Source organism: Branchiostoma floridae, chromosome 3 (assembly GCF_000003815.2).
Source record: "Branchiostoma floridae strain S238N-H82 chromosome 3, Bfl_VNyyK, whole genome shotgun sequence".
Lineage (NCBI taxonomy): Eukaryota > Metazoa > Chordata > Leptocardii > Amphioxiformes > Branchiostomatidae > Branchiostoma > Branchiostoma floridae.
Window position 1 is genome coordinate 7,458,160 of NC_049981.1, and position 20,216 is coordinate 7,478,375.

The following is a 20,216-nucleotide window of genomic DNA, read 5'->3' on the forward strand; positions in this document are numbered from 1 at the left end:
CAAGCTGAGAAACATATTCGTACGGTTCAAGAATACAACAGGTTCAGAGGAAATATGTTTCGTGGAGTGCTAGTTCTGTTCCTGAGCGGCATAACAGCCGCACAGTTTCCTGTTTTAGGTGATCAACAACACCTGGTGTCAAGCATCACAGGTACAACACAACTTTATACTGTCTACTTGTCAGGCCAACTTATAGTGTTGAAAAGTGGCTAACATATGGTGTTTATTTTAAATGTCTGATGCTTTGCTTTGCGTCAGTTTTAACTTAAAAGTAATAACCTGGCATGATATTAGCTTGATGTTGACCTTGGTTATCGTGATATGTTTTACAAAAATAGGAGTAAGGTTCATTAATTTAGTAGTTTATTTTGTAAATGTACTTTTTCTACGTCTACATAATACTAGTAGTGTGTGTGTCCTTCCATAGGTTGGATTTTTATAGCTATTTGTAACATACATTTGCATAATTCTACCAGGTGCCATAATACCGCCACCTCAAAAAACGCTGTTATAGAGGCCTTCTTAAAATTGTCTTCAACGCCTAAATATCTGAATTGTATTACATTTAGGATATTTAACATTCGGTGTTCAATACAATCTTGGAAAGACCTCTATACTAACGTTTTTTTAGGTGGCGGTATTATGGCACCTGGTGGAATTATGATAGTCGATGTTACACTGTTAAAGTATACTGACTACTGACTGATCAAGAATACACCGCATTAGGTGTATATTTATTCATTTCAATTTGTTTTACATCTCTGCAAGGGATATCTAGTCTCTACCACATTAAGTACGATGGCAATATAGGGAGAATGATTTTCCAGGGAGAGTAAGGTCACCATAGGGTTTGAAGTACCTCGCAGGTTCGGATGGGAAATGTTACCCTTCCCACTGACTGGCTCTCCTGACCAATTATTTACCGCATTTTTGCTAATTTCTACTACGTATTACTTCTACGTAGGAAGACCTTCTTGAATTAAGGAATGCTCTACTTTGGCATCAGCGTTACCTCCGACAAAGTCTGACAACCGGAGTATTTTACCTGTTGTTATGGGTAATATTATATTTCAGAAATCAACCCTATCTTCATGGAATTCTAGAACAGGTCATTAACATGTCGTTGGCTTTTGTGGATCAGCGCTGGTTGGGTTTCCTCCAAGCATATGTTGTGTATATGTTGTTTTAACGTCCTTTGGTAACTCTTTAGCTTGAAATTAGTCTTTATGCCTGGGTTTGTAATAAATGTTTCCTTGAAATGTTTTATCATAAGAGATCTTTCTTGATTATTTTGATGAACTCTTCTTGTATTCAAGACTACCTGGAAGAAACGGAGTTTTGTTACAAATGTGATGATGAGGTGGCCAGCCTAAAGGAGGTCAATGCCAACCAGTCCGCACTTCTAGCACAGCAGGCCGGAGATCTAGCACAGCAGGCCGGACTCATCTCATCTCTGCAGAATTGGCTGGACAGTGTTGTCGCACGAGTGGACAGTGCCGAGCAGTTCATGAGTATGTAGAAGTTCTATTGCAAAGCTACTGATAGTTTCCAAAGCAGCGTCGTTCATGCTCGCTTTCACTTCGACGGGAGTTGTGAAAATGCGTTTTTGAAATACATGTAGTATTTATCATGCAAAAAAAGTATCTCGATAAAACTTTGATCTACCCATATATGGCCTCCTTCGGTCAATATTGACCATGTTAAAATCCTAATTGATATCAGCCTGTTGAACTACCGGTAAGTCAGTAAATGCATTACAACATTTTTGCCAAGCTGAGTGCCCGGTCTCAGCTTTCCGGCAGTTTGTAGATCGCTTGAGGGCGCTTTTGTTGCAACATGCGTTGCGCCAAGCTTGCTTGTGCAACTGTGGGGTTTGAAAGATACCCAACGAATTTTAGAGATAAAGAATGAATTTTCTTACGTTTTGTGTATTTTAAAAAAAAAACGGAGAAAATAACAAAACAGTGACACAGTGAACGAACCCCACAGTGACGCAAGTGCAGTGAGAGTGCACCTTATAAGCTGATCAATTTCTGCAGCTATGAGTTGCTCGAAATTATAGTGGATAGATGTTGCTGTGTTTTTGCACTTAGGTCTGGTATTCTAAGACTGAATAAGTTTTCTATGAGGTATACGGATCCTCGGAATGCGCCATCTAATATCATGATGATAGGTGCTCTTCCCTTTTCTTAATAGACGCAGATATAGATGAACTGCGACAGAAGTATGAGATGCTGGAACAGAAGCTGTCAGCTCTGGAAAATAAAACTTGCGAAGGAGCCGGTAAGTGTATGTACCGTACACTACTATAAAGCACACTAGCCCCGTCAGGCATTCATTTTGAAGACCTCATCCGTTTTAACCCTGGCGACTCCTTTCTTTTCTTCTCGTATTGCAAAATCTACAATTATAGAAAAGTTGTCTTCATCACTCTTAAATTTTCCTCCGCAGACACATGTACGATACCGTCCAGCTGCACTGAAGTAGCAGAAAGAAGCGGAATCAACAACCAGGCATTCTACGTCATCGATCCTGATGGACCAGAACATGGAGTCCTGCCGATGGTTGTTCAGTGTGATTTTCAGGGAGATGCTAGTAAGCAAAAGCAAAATAGTGTTATACGGCTTGTCAGGCAATGTCAGCAATTAGGCCATGTTCATTATATGACATCCGCGTTAATTCTTTTAGAAAATGATTTTTAATTAGATTAAAACAATCATTTTCCAATAACTACAGATCATTAGCAGGCATAAATTGGCGCATTGTTTGGAGCCTTTATGATTATGCACATGAAAAACATAGTTTCATTGCAGTGGTATGTACCAAAGTGCTCTATTTTCTCATAGAAAAAATAATATTAGGGGCAATAAAACCTGATGACGTCATCCATATGGCAAGAAAATCAGATTTAGAATTATTTCATGCCCATCTATCAATATTCGCTACAGTTCCATTCTTTCTCAATTCATCAATAAGAAAACAATGGAAAGTCAAAATGTCAATTTAGGCAACCCTGAAACCTTATTTCATACAAAGTACATACTATTTGGTAACTGCAAAAGGAGCAGATATATGCCGTAGATAAAAGTATATAATCATAAATCCTTGTATGTTACATGGATAGTTGGTTGTTTGGGGAACAGTGAAATACCATAGAGCTCTGCAACAGGCCTGAGTCAGCTTGAAGATGTGCCCTATGTGGCAGAGACTGTCATTCTCGTATAGGACTGTTTAGCCACAGTCGACGCTGTAGGGCTGATATCAATTAGGATTTTACCATGGTCAATATTGACCGAAGGAGGCCGTATATAGTAAAGTACATGTGGAATGTAATAATCTGAGTTATGTGTATTTCCATGTGTAAGTTGCAAATTGGAATAACAAACTGCTGCACAAAAATAAGTACTCTTAGTATGTTCTGAACTGTTAAAACAAACTAGAAGCATTACATCTAACATAAGGTTCAGATGATGTTTGGATGTTTCGTTACAATTTCAGTAATTACCCTGATTGGCCACAACAGTGAGGCACGGACACGTGTGAAAGGTTTTGAAGATCCAGGTAGCTACTCCAAGGATGTGACGTACTGGAATAGCATGGACCAAGTGAGAGCTGTGGTGGACCAATCGTCTTTGTGCAAACAGCACATCAAGGTAAGTACTGTTTACATTTCAGCCTGATGCTCAGCCCTGTTAAGGCTTAAATTACATTTCCAAATCGGGGCCCGGCTAAGATGCCACGTAAGAAATGAAAAATTAAAATGTATACCTTGAAATATACACAAATCATGCCCATGAATCTTATTTTGACATTTTGTGAATTTTTATGTCTGTTATTATATTGCAATCCATACATAGTATGGGATTGCAATATATTGCTTTTCCTTTGTCTCTTCTCCTCCTTCTCCTGTCAAATCTTCAAATGGATTCAACTTTTTCATTTTTGGGCCAAATGAGCTGAAATTTGGCAAGGTGGTAGAAATAGCAAATACCCTCAGACGTTTTTTTCACTTTCTTGATAGAGGCCTTAAAATTTATGATATTTAGGGTTTTTGGTCATTTGTAGACAAAATATGTATATTTTGGGCCCCTGTGCCCTGGTATTACAAGCTAATAATCTGAAATTCGGTACAGAGGTGCATTGGACATATGAGCACAGAAAAACATCAACACTTTCTTCCTAGATTACTTTAAAAATGAGTTATTTTAGGGGTTTTGGCCATTTTTGACTAAAAATGTGTATTTTTTGGCTCCTATGCCCTTGTATGAAGGCTAAATGAACTGACATTTGGTATATAGGTGCATTGAATATATGAGCATAGGGCTCCATCAACACTTTCTTCATAGATCACTTCAAAAATGAGTTATTTTGGTTTTTTTGGCCATTTTTGACAAAAAATGTATATTTTTGGCTCCTATACCCTTATATGAAACCCAATTGACCTGAAATTTGGTACATAGGTGCGCTTGACATATGACCACAGAACCCCATCAATGCTTTATACATTGTTTACTCCAAAAATGAGTTATTTTAGGGTTTTTGGCCATTTTTGACTAAAAATGTATATTTTTTGCTCCTATGCCCTTGTATAGAAACCAAATGACCTGAAATTTGGTACAGAGGTGCATTGAACATATACTCACAGGACCCCATTGACACTTTCTTCATAGATCACTTATAAAATTAGTTATTTTGGGGTTTTTAGTCATTCTTGACTAAAAATGTATATTTTTGGCTTCTATGCCCTTGTATGTAAACCAAATGACCTGAAATTTGGTACAAAGGTAAATTGGACATATGACAACAGGACCCCATCAACACTTTCTTCATAGAGCACTTATAAAATGAGTTATTTTGGGATTTTTAGCCATTTTTAACTAAAAAAATGTATATTTTTGGCTCCTATGCCCTTATATAAACCAAATGACCTAAAATTCGGCATGAAGGTGTGTAGGACAAGTGCCCACAGTACTTCATTTTCCCTTTGAGCAAACATTACTTCAAATTATTGAATTTTGGGATTTTTTTCAAGGATGAAGATGGATTGCAAGATGCTGTATTTGCTCCTAAGCAAATGTCGGCCTTTCTAGTATTATTATTCTTTTCTCTCCCGAAAGCTGCCCCCTGTTTGAAAATGGGACTTAAGCCTAAGGCGTATGTCACATTTCCCATCCGGGGCCCGGGTTGGACTGTTTGCGGAAAGTTTGTGCCAATAAATGTGCTCAAGGCATGCAATTGAATTGTTTTTGGTCTTTTATATTGTTCCTTTCTTTTCCCAAAACTAACATGCAATGTGACCAATGTAACTTACTCGCCAAGCAGAGGTTAGGCTCCGGCTGTTTTTTAAACATCCTTTTTAGTCGTTTTTATCGGGTTTTCTATTTTGTCATTTTTCTTGAAGTACGCCAGCAAGGGAATCTGACGACAACTTACTGCTGATTAAAGATATTAAAACAGACAAGACGTCAATTCAAGAATCGCGCAATCAACCTCTCCTTCGTGTCGTACACGTCTGATCACAGTATACCCTTGCTTTTCTCGCCACTTACCAAGTTAGGTTTTGACACAGCAAGATAAAATACAAAATATAAAGCCCGATAAAAACGACTAAAAACAATTAAAAAAAACAGCCGGGGCCTAACCTCTGCTTTGAGAGTAAATGTAACTAGCCAAAAGTGTCTTAGTCTTCAACAAGTTTCAACGAATATGATGCCATGAAAGACGTTGTAATTAACCATACGTCTGACGATATCAATGGTATGATGCTGTGAAATTTATAGTAAAAGCTATCAACTACACTAACACAATTATTCATATCCAGTATGAATGCCATCATTCAGAGATCTTCTACACATCTGGCTCACAAGCCTCCTGGTGGGTGACTTGGGATGGACGCCAGGCTGACTACTGGGGAGGTGCCAGTCCTGGGAGTGGGCAGTGTGCCTGTGGTCAAACAGGTAATTATAATAACGCAAAACCATGGAAAATTGAATATGCAATTAAAAGCGAAATGGTAACCATTCTAAACCCAATTCTACTTATAATAATTAGGTATTTGGAGGCTACAATGCATGAACCTGCATCATGCGACCAAGTTACTCTATTGAAGCCAGAACACGTACATCGCAAATAAACTATTGTATCTAAGTCACAAATGATACACCTACTTGAACATATCACAAATTTATCGTTTTGTAGGACATGATATTTTCGCGTTTCCATGATTTGCACATGAGTTCAGCCAAAACCTTGTTATGATCTTATTCCTTTGTCATTCAGGCTCATGCTCAAATGGATGCAACTGTAATGCCAATGATTACACATGGCGTGAGGATTCTGGGTTCCTGTTCCACAAAGATGACCTGCCAGTCACCCAGCTCAGGTTTGGGGACACTGGTCAAAGTGGTGAAGAAGGTTACTACACCCTGGGGAAACTAATCTGCTACCCCTGAGTCTAGCTGGGAATAACTGTCCGGCACAGCAGTGTTCTTAGCATGCAACAGTGCAGTGCGGAAGTTAAATTCGTTACATTCAACATTCGTTCTATGTACCATAACAATTAATTCTGTTGTGTTCGCTGTTTAAATACTATAGCATATACAAGATATCCACAATTGGACGCATTCCTGTACAATTACCCAGAATTCTTGTAGACTGAACACAATACTGTACTATTTGGTTCGCCCCTGAGGCGTTGCCAAAAATTGATAACGGTTTCAGTCACATTGGGCATAGATTTATTGAAACATACTAAAAGGCCCTTGTTCAAACATTGTGCTCATGAAATAAGCTTTTGGTCACAGTTAACTTGTTGAGTGAATAATGAAAAACCTCAAAACATGTATCAATTATAATACTTTTTCTAACACGAACCATACATAGAAATTATCTGATAAACAATGGTAGAGCAAAGTATATTGCAGGCATGTTTTGAGTAATAAAAAACATTTAAAATGTACATCACAGTGTAGGGCAAAAGTACTAACAACAGAGTTACAATAACCGAGTTTCTATGAGTAAAATGACATCCCTTTACAGTCCTAAAAGAAACAGTACTCAAAGTCAAACACACTTGTCAATGAGTGTTAAGAAATAAGAAACCTAAACAAAAGATCTTACAAAGAATGATTAGTACACTTTTGATATCAAGAAATGTAATAAAAAAAGGTATAAAAAATTGTGAACAGCTAACAACACTATTGAATGCGCAAAAACAACCAGCTTTTTACACATAATTGTTGCACACTAGATAGAATTCTCATACTGTATACAACACAGAATATACAGTACAAAAGTGCAAATATGCTGGAATATCATATCAGTATTCCATTGTATTGCATTTTATTGTGTAATTGTGGTGTGTACTAAACTCCTTACAACTGGAGGTAAATTACATGAAAATTACATGAATTTATGTGTCTTTTGTGAAAAGTCCTGGAACTGCTACTTGATAACATTGGTTGCTTGGTTGATCTCAAAACAGCATTTTCAATGCCTTTGCATACCTAAACATTGCACCAACATTGTTACCAACAGTTGCAAGGCACAAGGTCGTAGACAAAGTTTGATATATTCAACATCAACTCTCATGGTTCTGCCAGGTACTATATATGCCACCATGTGTTATCGACACCTAAAATAATTTCATCAGGTTGTAGAACATAGGGTATTAGAGTTCTCTTTGTCTAAAAACAACTATGTTATACTAGAATGGGAACTGGCCATGGTAATAGGCAAATAAAACAACAGGCGTACCAACATTAACCACAGCAATGAACTAGCAACAGGGCCCGGGGGGATGTAGACTTAGCCATGTTTGGGTATGTGTTCAGGATAAAAAAGCACCACCTACAACGGCTACATATACAGCAGTAAGAATAAAAAGCTCTGAAGAAGATGTTGATATGGATATGCCTGTTGTCTTCTCTGTCTATCAACTTGGCCCCCATATAACACTGTTATTTCTAGAGAAAGAGAACTCCAATGTCTTATGTTATTCTTGAGGCCTCTATTACATAGGACATTGGAGCTTCTTTTTTAAACACCTGAATATTTGACATACTTCAGGACTTACAGATGCAGTATTGTCCATTTTTTGTTTTCTTTCAACATAGCAGAATTATGACAGTGGAGGTTTAAGTTTACAAACAGTCATCACAACCCTACTCAATAACTGTAGACCTGTCGACAATCAAGAGCCAGTGATACTTTCAGGCTTTCTTTTTAATCCTTTGAGCTATGAATTTCTATTTGTTTCAAATCAGAATGTGAACCTACAATATGCCTCAACAAAACCCACAAAAAAGTTACAAGTTGCTGGTAATGTAGAATTCTCATGTAGAATTGGACTGTACTTTGTAGTATAATCTCTCATGTTGCTTAGTTACAAATGTATAATGACATGTATACTATGTAGATCCCAAGAACATGATTTTAAAAGTGTACTTGTCACTGAAAATTCAAACTACGGTACAACACAACTGAGCATTTTGTTACAGACCACATGTCAAATTCAGTAACAATACTCACCTATTTACTACAATTTATTTCATGACATGATCTCTAATAAGATATACTTAAAATCTTTAACATGTTGTCAAAAAATAAAGACATTTTCAATCTCTTCATGTATCCATGCAACAGCACGTATTTGCACTTGTGATGTACAACATCAACAATCTTGCACTTTTTAAATCTTGTGTTGAAACACAGTGCCACATCTCAAAATTCCACATACTTCTTTCTTTAAGCTAGGTCTCTTGATGCAGACATGAACTGCTGCAAACTGCTGCAAACAAGCTTCAATGGTAACATGATGTCCTTATGTTTTTCATAGAATTGTGCATGGTTTATACTGATGAAAACTCATCCTGTAAGTATTGCCTGCAGCATAACATAGCTATGCCAGTTGAACATCTTGGTTCTTAGATGTAATGTAAGTGATGTAGAGTATATAAAAACTGAATCTCAAAGGAAGTCTAACTTGTTACACACTGGTTTAGGAGTGAGAAAAACTTTCCTCACAGTCGTCTATTTTCATCATTGATGAATTTGTACAAAAAGAAGATAAAATATTCCAACAAGTTTTCATTCCAGGCCCTTGCCTCTGTCTCGGTTTTCATCTTCCCCTTTTGTCCAAACTTTCCAACAACTTAAGATTTTCTTGTTGAGCTGTCCTTGGTACTGAAGAGATGCTGTAGATGGTTCTGAAGATCGGTAGTGTTTGGGTTGACGAGGTTCGCTTTCCGTCTGCAATTTTTCCACCTCTGTTGTAGTTGTGGGAAACCTATGTGTCCTGAGAGGAGGGTGAAGGGGAGGTGCCTGGGCAGGTAACCGTCCAGCTTACTGGCCTGGAGGGATGAAGAACAAGGCAATCAGACTACGCCCCCTGGCAGAACCTAAAGAAACTACACCCCTCTCTCTCTCTTTTTGGCAGAACATATAAAAAGTGCAGTGCAGGCACACAAACAAGCATTTTAACAGTCGCACAAACAGAAACAAAAAGACACACACGCACATATACATATATACACATACATACATACAGAGAGAGTGAGAGTGAGAGGGCAGAGAGAAAAAGAGGAAGACAGTGGGGCAAAGAGAGAGAGGGGCACAGGGAGAGAGAGAGAGAGGGGCACAGGGAGAGAGAGAGAGAGGGGCACAGGGAGAGAGAGAGAGAGGGGCACAGGGAGAGAGAGAGAGCGAGAGAGTGGGGCACAGAGAGAGAGAGAGAGAGAAGGAAGAGAGATAGAGAGGCAGGCAGATGGACAAACAGGAACAACACTTCCTTCCCTTGGGGGTGATGAAAAAAAAAAAAACGAATAAAGGGAAAAAATAGAAAACACACAAAACACAAAGCCTATGGCCACTGAAGAAGTTAAACACAATAAAGCTGGTTTGGCTAACAGACTGAATAAAAGTTCTGAACTGGTATGCGACTCCAGATGCCTCACTGAGGGCCACTGTGGCAGCTTGAGGAAAGTGTCCACTTTATATAGAAAACACTCAAAACATCAGTTATTGAAAAGAACTTATCATGATGGCAATGCTAGCTACAATGAGATATTTGACTCACCACCATGGAGATTGCAGAATCGGTGGATCCACACGGAGGGTGCAGAAAGAAGTGCCGCTTCCTGCCCAGCCTGCAGTACTCCTCGCAGGAGACAGGGGGCCTCCATGACGCCTTCGCATCCTGGAATCCCCACACAAATGTGTCTGCTAAAAGGCCTTTAGGTAGTGACTGGAAAAACCTGTAACAGATGTCAAAATTCCACCACTTTGTAAATATTCTTGGCACTTTAAAATAATGTGAAACAAGAAAGCTTCTGAAAAAAAGCTGCCCGGTGCGTATTTTGGAAAAAGCCTGGATGTTAAACAAAATCACATGAAAAAAGAGTTTTTAAACATCGAATTACTGAATTGGTCTGTCTTCTACTAAAAAAACATTACATGAGATTTGTCTAACAAAGAAAAGAAAATTGTTACAAGTGGGTTTCGAACCCACGATCCACGGCGGCAAAAGCAAATCGCATATCCACCTCGCATCGACCGCTAGGCCACGCAAGCTGATTGCGTAATCGAGCGTACAGAAGGGCTATAAGAAGAGAAGGGTTGAACGGTTGAAGGGTTGAACGGTTGAAGGGTTGGACGATTGAAGGGTTGAACCAACCGCTTCTCTGGGCACAAAACCCGGTGCTATGCACGGAAAAAAATTACAGGTCTTAGTGGCAAATGTGCAGATGTTGGCACACTGGCGCACCAAATCCGTAGGTGTTTTGGGCACCCTTTTTGACAGATTAGCCGTGAGGCTTGGTGGGCATCACTTCACCATAATGGGGGCAGGGGCATGGCGAGTATCGAACTCAAAACCACTGATTTCGATTACAACGCTCTAGCCATTGCGCCACCCCAGTCTGAAAGTCTTTTAAAGCTTAATGATTGTAGGTTATATTTGAAAAGCCTTAATAATTGTATGGAGAGTCTAATGTGAAAGAACAAAAATACATATTCTGGGAGACAGTACATAAAGCCATCTCCTTTTCTTTCTATTGCATGCCCGGTAAACTGATTCATGGCAGGTTTGTACTGAATAGTACAGTCTGCATATCTGAACAGGTTTTAGGCCTAGGAAACAAATGTTGCGTTTCCTGTTTCCCGACCCACCCTAGAAAAACCTGTCAAACCTTAAAACCATTAGCATTGAACCATAAAAACTTACTCTGGCCAGTAGCCCAGGTCCACCAGTACAATGTGCTTCATGGTCTGTAGTGAGATCCCCTGTGGCCAGGTGGAGGGGTCCTCTGGGCAGCAGTCTGGGGAAATAGTGAAATGTGTACCTAAACAAATTTTCAGGTACAGGTACAGGTACAGGTACACGGGTTTAGGTACAGGTCCGGACCTGCACCTGTACCTAAAAAAGTTTAACCAAGTACATGTGAGTTTAACATGTAGCTAACTGTCTTTTCTAGTGATAAATTGTCATCTTTGTATGGGCAATTACATATTTGAATCTCAAAACAATTTCTTTGCAAGTTTTCTTAAGTTTCAAGTGCAAGATTATCACCATTGTCATTGTGGATTTGGGATTTATTATTACTTGTCCAGCAGTCTTAAAAAGTAGGGTTTAATAGTGATTGAGTTTGTTTAGGTACAGGTACAGGTACACAGATGTTTAGGTCCGGACCTGTACCTAAACAATTTTTTAGGTACGGTACAGGTACGGGTATTTAGGTACACAGCCCTAACATAACGCCCATCCCTTCTTCACCAATCTTGAATATTTTGAACCAGATAAGTTCAAATTTATCATCAATTTTCTCCTCTTTTCTAACTCTAAGGGTTATTTAAAAAAAATCTAGGACTTCTATACACACACACACACACACAACACACGTGCACACAACACACGTGCACACACATGTGCACACACAACACACATGCACAAACACACACACACACACACACACACACACAAACACACAAAAACAAACTTGACACTTCCTTTGGGGCAGGGCAAAGTAAATGTTAAATTGCAGTTAAAGTACACCTAGGCTTTGCCTGACTTCTCTCATGACCTCAATGAATAGCGGTCTGCAAACCAATTTGAGCTTTTCTTTCATAAATAAAAGTTTACAAAATATAAATTAAAAAAAACTAGATAAGCAAATTGCTCTTACCAGCCTCAGAGAACTCCACTTTCCTGACATCAGTGCTTGCTGTCCCCTCATGTTGCACCTCACAGGTCCCCGTCTCCTGTTTCACTGTCACCTGTATCTCACCCTCAACTCCATTCTTCCTCACTCCCTGCCATGTGTTGACATCCCTGCTGCATTCTTTCGCCTTTCCTGGCGGCCCGCAAACACGGAAAAACTTACCCTGAGTCTTCGGGCTTTTGTGAACCTGATATTCTTGTCTCAGTTCCAAGGGAACACATGTAGTTTTGGCAGGAGGGGAAGTATTTGGTGACACCACAATCTTGGTTGTCAGACTCTCTCTTCCGAGTATTACAGGAATGTTATGTAAGCTGTAAGCTGTCGGAGGGCTTTGAGTTCTTTTTGGTAGATTATGCACAATCTTTGTTGGCAATGCTGATGACTTTTCCTCCTTTGGAAAGTTGAGAGTCACACTGATGGTATGTTGGGCATGGTTGTCGGTATTGAGTATTAGCGATTCATTGTTCGTATGGTTGTAGTTTCTTTTGTTTTCAGTAGTGATAGAGTTAAAGTCAGTGTTTGGAGGACCAAGTCTATTGCTGATATTGTGGCAGTTTGGAACAGAAGATGGCTGAAGCCCTGGGAACTCAGCAACAGTGACAGTACCCTGCTCAGAAGATGACTCTCTTTTGACAGTCGAGTTAAGTTTAGACACATCAAGTCTTTGATTGCTTTGAGTAGAGTGAAGATTTTTGTTGACCGCATTTGCCTCAACTTGGCCACCCGAGAAACTGACACAAGTTGATATCCTCCCATCTTCTGTCTGGTACCTAGATGTTCTCTCCAAGGTGGTCTCTTGACTGCCTCTCTTACAATTTTCTTGAGACATTTTACCAAGAAGATCAAGGTTATTGCAGCTACTTGCACCAGTCACGTGAACCGTTGGTTCCTTCTTGAATTTACCATCTCTCTGAGTATTGCAGTCAGGGGTTTCCTGTCTGTTACACTTTATACGATCCTTTGTATGGCTGGCTACAGCTTTGTCCTGCTGAACTTTCAACTTTGACCCCTCTGGTGATTTTGACATGGAAGCCTGGCTATCATGTGAGCAGGTTTCAGGATTGTCAACGGTCACAACATGGTTGAGGCTATCTGAACTCTGAACTTTCACCCTAACATTTGAGAATCCTCCTGTAATTGCAACATGGCTGTTTGAATTTCTGCTCTGCAAGTCTTCGAGAGAATTCATAGACTCTGAGAACATGTTAAACAGATTCCTTGCATCTTTGGAAAGTGAGTTGGTAGTTTCCCCCTCTTGTTTGACATGGACTGTTCCTGGCTTGGCACTACTACACACTGGAGTTGAATTGGAACGTGCCACTTTTCTTGGTAGAGGGTGGTCCTCTTCACTGACTGCCTTTCTTTTTGGACTAGTAGTACAGTTTCTGGTGGTATTTCCAGTCTGGGAATATGCCAAATCATTGTTCACGGGAGTCAAATGGTTCTCTAAATCCTCTGTGTCTTGGGATGTAGGAATTCTTGCATCTTCCGTTTTTGTTACTTCTTCACTCACAACGACAGTCCTTGAGTCTTGTGATCTCTGTGAAGAATTTTTGTTACCTGGATGCTCTGTTACGTCTGGACTGCTTTCTTCCTTTTTCGTAAAGACCCTACTGATCACTAACCTCAGTTCTTTCCCAGCGTTGTTCTTCTGTTTCACCCCCATGAACCTACTCCTGTTTTCCATGCCCTCCTCTATCATGCTGATGGTCCGTCTGAGGTGCTTGCCATTGTAACTCTTGGTCACGTTTTGCTTGTGAAGTCTCGTCAACTTCAAAGCAAGGCTCAAGAGCGGCGATCCAGGCTTGTTCGGTTCAAAAGCTTCCGCGATGGGATTTTTGAAAGATATTGCGATATTCTGAACTTCTGACGGCTCGACCATCGCATCCAAAGATGTCTGAATGAGTTCATCATCCCTGGCTTGTCTTTCCTCCTTGTCTTGCAATGCTAGAGGAAACGACTTCAAGGGACCTTTAGAATGGGTTTGAAGGGGAAGGTTTTCTTTCAGATCGTCTTCCGATTCATCTGGCTTTAGTCCTAAGTTGTGGTTCTCTGAAAGTTCTTTTGTTTTCCCAGAATTAGAATTAGAGAAGTCATTATTGCGTTCTTCAGATGTAGGGCCCATTCCTGACTTTGTGCCTGGCACAGAAGTAACACCAACTACTTCAGGTGTCTTGGGCATGTCCTTTTCTTCTTCTCTTTGAGAAGAGTCTACCTTAACTTCTACACCTTCTTGCACAAGTCCCATTTTGTCTGCTGCACTTAGTGCACTGATAGACAAAAGCGTCATTGTCTCACTGTTTGTTACCTCTGTTCTCTCTGTAGTCTTTTGTTCTACTGGAGACGAGAAAAAATTCATGCAACCGCAGTCTTCTTCTAATGCACTGAGAATCTCTTGTTGTGTTGGTTCCATGTTCAAGCTAAGCATGCTATTCTCCAGCAATGTGGGAATGCTTCCATGTGAGTTCTCTTTTGTGCGTTTCTGTTTTGCTCCTCTGTCGATCAGCTTTAGAGTGATCTTACTCTTGCTTGCTGACCCTTTACTCGGTACCGGTACCAGTCCTGGCTTCGGTGGGTCCGTACTGTCTTTATTTGGTAAAGAATTCTCAGGATCTGTCTTGGGTTCTGCCATCAAGGTTTCTCCTGGTGGATGAGTTTTTGGAAGTGGCTTCAGAGGTTTTAGTTTCACCAGGAGTTTTAACGGAATGTCCTTCTTTGGGGATGGCTTGTCAGGCTGTGTCTCAAGGACATTTTGGTCCCCCTCTTCGGCGGGTCTGATCGGGACCAGCGTTCTGTAGTCAACATCTCCATCCTTTAAGATTCCAGGGTCAAGGTCAGGCTTTAAGAGTCTGTGGTCCACGTCTTTAGTAAACGTTTGCTTCTCGGACACTTCAGTATCGAATGACAGGGGAACCTCCACCAAGGTTCGGAGGGTGCTGGCCCTCGGACTCAACGTGTTTGCTGTTGAACTTGGGGCACTGTAGTGAGGAAGGTCTTCCTGGGGGCTGATGACGATGTTGACGTTGTTGGAACGCGTGACGCCATTTTGTTTTTCCCGTCTGTCGTCCATTATTGCATCGTTTTCAGTGTTAATTTCGATAACCTGTCTCTCGCTTACACCGTGAGTCGACTCAACGATTCTCTGTGACGCTGGCCCGACAGAACCATGCTCCGGCAGGATCGTTACCATGATCCTTTGCTGCTGTGCACCAACATGGCTGTTGCCAGTTGTTCCCATCATGCTTTGCTGTGGGAACTGTGAGCCATGCTGTTGAACACCCATCATGCCTTGCTGCATCTGACCTGGTCCTACCGATCTCTGTTGGTTGATACTCATTATCCTTTGTTGTCGCATTTCCATCATGCTCTGCTGGCTGACTACAGGGCCCATCATCCTTTGCTGTTGGCCTTGCATCATGAGTTGTTGATTGACACGAGGATCTATCCCACAGTTCTGTGCTGTTGATCCCATCATCCTCTGCTGTGCTGTACCCATCATGCTTTGTTCACTCAACCCCGGTCTCAACATCCTCTGATGCTGGTTACCCATCATGCCTTGTCCCATCATCCTTTGCTGCTGAGCTCCCATCATGTCTTGTTGTCCTACCATCGGGGCTGTCATCCTCTGTTGTTGAGCTCCCATCATACCTTGCTGGCTTACCATTGGGGCTGTCATCCTCTGTTGTTGAGCTCCCATCATACCTTGCTGGCTTACCATCGGGGCTGCCATCCTCTGTTGTTGAGCTCCCATCATACCTTGCTGGCTTACCACAGGTGATGCCATCCTCCGTTGTTGAGCGCCCATCATACCTTGCTGGCTTACCATAGGGGCTGCCATCCTTGGATGCTGAGCTCCCATCATACCTTGTTGGCTTACTCCAGGCATACCCATCCTTTGTTGTTGAGCTCCCATCATACCTTGTTGGCTTACCACAGGTGATGCCATCCTCTGTTGCTGAGCTCCCATCATACCTTGCTGGCTTACCACTGGTGATGCCATCCTCGGATGCTGAGATCCCATCATCCCTTGCTGGCTTACTCCTGGCATACCCATCCTTTGTTGTTGAGCTCCCATTATACCTTGTAGATGCATCCCTGGACCAGCCATCCTTTGCTGTTGCCCTCCCATCATGCCTTGCTGTCCCATCCTCATCATCTGTGCTCCCATCATGCCTTGTTGTTGTTGTTGTTGTTGAATATTTCCCATCATCCTCTGCTGCTGCATGCCAACTCCACCCATGTGACCGATCCCGGGAGCCCCCATCATGCCTTGGTGCTGATACCCCTGCCTGGCCACGAACGTTTGTTGCTGGAAGTTATTCATCCTCAGGAAAAGCACAGCGTTCTCATGGGCTTCAAATCTGAGGAGAAAATGGGACGATCATCAAACATATGATTCTCTACAATTAGTACAAAATTTAAGACGAAACAGGCAACAACTTCATCTCCTACTGTACACACATACAGTGTCACATTTGTAGTTGTTCAGGTTTGGAAAGTTGCGAGTAATATTTGATTTTAAATCCACCAGTGCATCTCAGTGGTTTTGTATTTCTAATTTGCATCCAAATTTTTAGGTTATGTGCACCACTTATTCCCCAAATGGAATTTTGAGCAAGTCATACTTTGTAAATGCATAACCCTAATTAGTGACACTTAGGAACATATTTCTAGATTGAAAAATAGATTCCTACCAGCCAGATAGGAAATTTCACTTCGGAATTGTAGTGTAATTTGTACAATAACTTAATTAAGTTGTAAATGCATTTAGGTTCATGGAGATTTGATTTCAAGGTAGTGGGAAAATTGACTTTTCCCGTTGGTACTAGTAGGAAGAGCGCGAGTGTAATTTTTTCGACTACTAGTACTACTATATCTGCGCGATTCGACCTCTGCTTGGAGAGTAGTAGCAACATGCACTGTGGTATGATGATGCACTGTGGTCTCTTACTGTTATGGAAAAATTTTCGCGGCGGTTTTAAATTCACTGTGACGCGGCTGCCCCAAAAACCACGAACATTAAACCACTGGGAACATTTCTGCATTTACAGTAGTAAAAATGACATCTTTAACTTCAAGACATGATAAAACTGCAAAACTCGTAATCTAAAAAATTGCAATCATGGGGGCCATGCAAAAGAGAAGTTATTTATATACTTTATAAACATGCTCAGTGGAGTTTTTAAGGGATTGCAAATCAATTATTCATGATGATGCATTTGTGCCTTGATCTTTTATTAAAACTAGCCATAATTACAAATCACGGAAAGGAATATAGGATATGACGACAAAGTTGCAGAGTCCGCAACTGACAGATATAATTTGTCTTGTAAACATGTTTTCGTGTCTGTTTTCTATTTCACAAGGTCCCTGGGGATTGTCAGGGATTGAACAACAACAAGAAAGTCATTATCACGCATACAGCATACCTGATTAGTTGTATTATGCTGAAATCTGGCAAGACATTCGCATTTACAGACAGAAAACGCACGTTTTGAGACCAATCAGAGGGATTTAAACCGTTCCCACATGGAGCATATATTACAGCAAGGCTGCCGACGCTTTCACCTCTGTGAAAATTCAAGCGTCCGAAACTGCACGGACGGCGTCTACAAGCGTCCAATGGCGTCCGAGCGCGTTTCAGACGTTCTGGACGCGTTCATTGCGGTCCGAAACGGCCGCGGACACATCGTGAGCGTCCGTGCCGTTCTGTCAGGTTTTATGGTGAACGCCCGAACGGCTGAAAGACCTTCCATTGCCGTCGGAGACGGCCACTGACGGGGCTATAAAATACTTAGTCACCCGACGCCGGCAGACGGCTGCGTCTTTTCTTATGATCCCCACGGGAAACATGACGTTTTAACTTCTGCACATGCGCCAATTTCAGCGGGTGAATTCGAATTTCAGACCGTTGAACACTCCGGCGGTTGCAGGACTTATGTTCAGAAGGTGACTATTTCTGTGGATTTCATGTCCGTTTGTTAAATTTTGCGCACTTTTGGACCAAGGACTTCACGTCTAGACGTAGCAGCTGATGTTTGTACGACATTGTGCTGAGGTTGGGTTTACGGCGATGACTGTATCCGTTATTTATACTAAAAAGAATGTACAAAAATTATTTGTCGTGCGCCGACAAGGGGGAAAAATTATACTACTTACTCGAAGCAGCAAACCTTGGACAGCAGAAATCACAGATGTGACAGACGTCAAAAGAAGCAGCGGTTCTTCCGTTAGCTGATTGTCGATACTTTGCAGGCGCCGGTAAGTGAATACTTCGCATTTTATTCTCATTTTTTGTACATTCATCTGTTGCAAAGTTTACCGACGACTTGTTGTTACGGGTGCCCTCCCCACATACGCGAAGAAATGATAAAATTTAGGATCTTGTTTTGATGCCACAAAATAAAAAGAATTATGAACACGTTGTAGAATACTTGTAAAAAATATCTGTTGTTTCTATTAAGAATGATAATGCTGTTAAAATGTAGATTTAGACAACAGATAATGAGATAGCACCTACCGATTTTGCCGGTGCCAATCAAAATCTTAGTCGGCTCTTCCAACTACTTGGGGTTAGGAACTTATGAAACGGAAGACTTTATTTCGCTACCTCGAAATAAAAATGACTTATGATCTTTGTAGAAAATTTAACGTTATTTCACATTTATATATCCAGTCTTTAATAAATACTGGTGCAATTAAAATTTACGATAGAAAATTTCAAACGTCCTGTATTTACCCTTGATGTTATTTGGGCTCGTCCATTCTGATGTAACGTGTCGGCACGGCGGCACAAAAAGCCGTGGACACGATTGAAGGCCGGATTGAATTTCGTACATGTAGCAAAGTTGATTAAACGCCGCGGAGTACGTGTATGTCTGAATTTACGAAGAAATTTGTTCAAGTTGTGTTTGATTTTAGCTAAACCTGACGGCCCGGTGGTGGGTGGTCTTCTACAATTCACTGCCTGGCTGAATATTTGTTTGTTTGGTATGTGGGAACGCTTATCCCTAGAGGCCATAAAATCATAGCCGTGACCAGACGCCGCCAGAAACGGCGTCCGGAAAGCCGTCTGCACACGTTCCAAATGCCCCTCCCATACTGCCTGACTATTATATTACTATTAAACTACAAGTTGCGTCTTGAAGGAGAAAAGTTTGCTAGACGTTTGGTCCAGATGTTAACCTTGGCGATGACTGACTCTATTGGCTATTCCTTGGCTATTCCATTTTCTGTCGAATTTTACGATCCATACCCCCGTGGGATGGCCTGGCGAAGGCTACAGTTCGTCCTGTCAGCCTGGATCACGTAATCTACGACCGTCCCAATCGGCGTCCGGACCGTCCCAGCAGCCTGGATTACGTCATCTACGACCGTCCCAATCGGCGTCCGGTTCGCCCGCGGAGACGTCTGTTCCCAGCGGGGGGGCGCCCTACGGACGCGGGAGCGTCTGGGTGCCCGCTTTCAGACGCCGTTTCGGACGGCCCCGACGTCCCTCTGGACGCGTCAAAAGTGCCAATCTAGACGCGTCCAAGCGTTTTTTATGCCGTTCGGGCCGTCTTTGACGTTTCTTCGGGCGTTCTAAAGGCCGTCCCATGCCGTCCGCTGCCATAACCGTCCAAAGCGTCCCAATAATTTGAGACGCATTGGACGGTTGTCGCAAACGGCGTTTCACCGTCTGGGACGCTTGAATTTTCACAGAGGCAGGGCTGGCGTTTTCCCAATACTTTTCATTGAAGAATCAGAAACGTCTTGGAGTTAAAGGGAAGAACAAGGCATCTTGTGGACCCACCTCTTGATTCAGAAACTGTCGTGTAGCCAGCAGATCGCGTGAGAAAGTTGAACCGAAGCCCAGACGTCTCGCATTTTTTCCGCAAGATTTTTCTGCATCTTATTTTTTTTCCGTAAACCAAATGACAGCATCCACACGTTTAAAATAAGCTAAATATCTTACATACATTCAAAACAGTATGTCTGCACGAATCATGATCTACATATTTT

At 41.4% G+C, this 20,216-nt stretch overlaps 3 protein-coding genes across 3 annotated transcripts; 1 reads left to right on the top strand and 2 right to left on the bottom strand.

The window, feature by feature from the left end:
* Nucleotides 1-43: 43 nt before the first annotated feature.
* LOC118411654 (contactin-associated protein-like 5) lies at nucleotides 44-6,569 on the top strand. Its single transcript, XM_035814131.1, has 7 exons — nucleotides 44-151; nucleotides 1,317-1,511; nucleotides 2,197-2,283; nucleotides 2,452-2,595; nucleotides 3,499-3,653; nucleotides 5,822-5,957; nucleotides 6,280-6,569. The coding sequence occupies exons 1-7, from the start codon at nucleotides 55-57 to the stop codon at nucleotides 6,450-6,452; spliced, it is 987 nt and encodes a 328-aa protein (XP_035670024.1). The 5' UTR covers nucleotides 44-54; the 3' UTR covers nucleotides 6,453-6,569.
* Nucleotides 6,570-6,720: 151 nt separating this feature from the next.
* Nucleotides 6,721-13,620, bottom strand: LOC118411339. Its single transcript, XM_035813562.1, has 4 exons — nucleotides 12,180-13,620; nucleotides 11,222-11,315; nucleotides 10,076-10,253; nucleotides 6,721-9,350 (listed from the first exon to the last, which is right to left on the bottom strand). The coding sequence occupies exons 1-4, from the start codon at nucleotides 13,417-13,419 to the stop codon at nucleotides 9,153-9,155; spliced, it is 1,710 nt and encodes a 569-aa protein (XP_035669455.1). The 5' UTR covers nucleotides 13,420-13,620; the 3' UTR covers nucleotides 6,721-9,152.
* Nucleotides 13,562-20,153, bottom strand: LOC118411655. The gene is made up of 3 exons (XM_035814132.1): nucleotides 20,008-20,153; nucleotides 13,630-16,576; nucleotides 13,562-13,585 (listed from the first exon to the last, which is right to left on the bottom strand). Exons 2-3 carry the CDS (start codon nucleotides 16,537-16,539, stop codon nucleotides 13,562-13,564), a joined length of 2,934 nt encoding a protein of 977 aa, XP_035670025.1. The 5' UTR covers nucleotides 16,540-16,576; nucleotides 20,008-20,153.
* Nucleotides 20,154-20,216: the final 63 nt, after the last annotated feature.

What these genes read in the sequence shown, in the direction of transcription:
- LOC118411339 (XM_035813562.1), bottom strand. Translation starts at nt 13,419, where the DNA reads ATGTTCTCAGAGTCTATGAATTCTCTCGAAGACTTGCAGAGCAGAAAT. An exon ending in GACCTGGGCTACTGGCCAGA is followed by an intron (nt 10,254 to 11,221) that starts GTAAGTTTTTAT and finishes CATCTGTTACAG; the next exon opens with GTTTTTCCAGTCACTACCTA. An exon ending in ATTCTGCAATCTCCATGGTG is followed by an intron (nt 9,351 to 10,075) that starts GTGAGTCAAATA and finishes TCATCCCTCCAG; the next exon opens with GCCAGTAAGCTGGACGGTTA.
- LOC118411654 (XM_035814131.1), top strand. Translation starts at nt 55, where the DNA reads ATGTTTCGTGGAGTGCTAGTTCTGTTCCTGAGCGGCATAACAGCCGCA. An exon ending in TAAAACTTGCGAAGGAGCCG is followed by an intron (nt 2,284 to 2,451) that starts GTAAGTGTATGT and finishes TTTCCTCCGCAG; the next exon opens with ACACATGTACGATACCGTCC. An exon ending in GTGTGCCTGTGGTCAAACAG is followed by an intron (nt 5,958 to 6,279) that starts GTAATTATAATA and finishes TTTGTCATTCAG; the next exon opens with GCTCATGCTCAAATGGATGC.
- LOC118411655 (XM_035814132.1), bottom strand. Translation starts at nt 16,539, where the DNA reads ATGAATAACTTCCAGCAACAAACGTTCGTGGCCAGGCAGGGGTATCAG. An exon ending in CTCCCGTGAACAATGATTTG is followed by an intron (nt 13,586 to 13,629) that starts GCATATTCCCAG and finishes CTGTACTACTAG; the next exon opens with TCCAAAAAGAAAGGCAGTCA.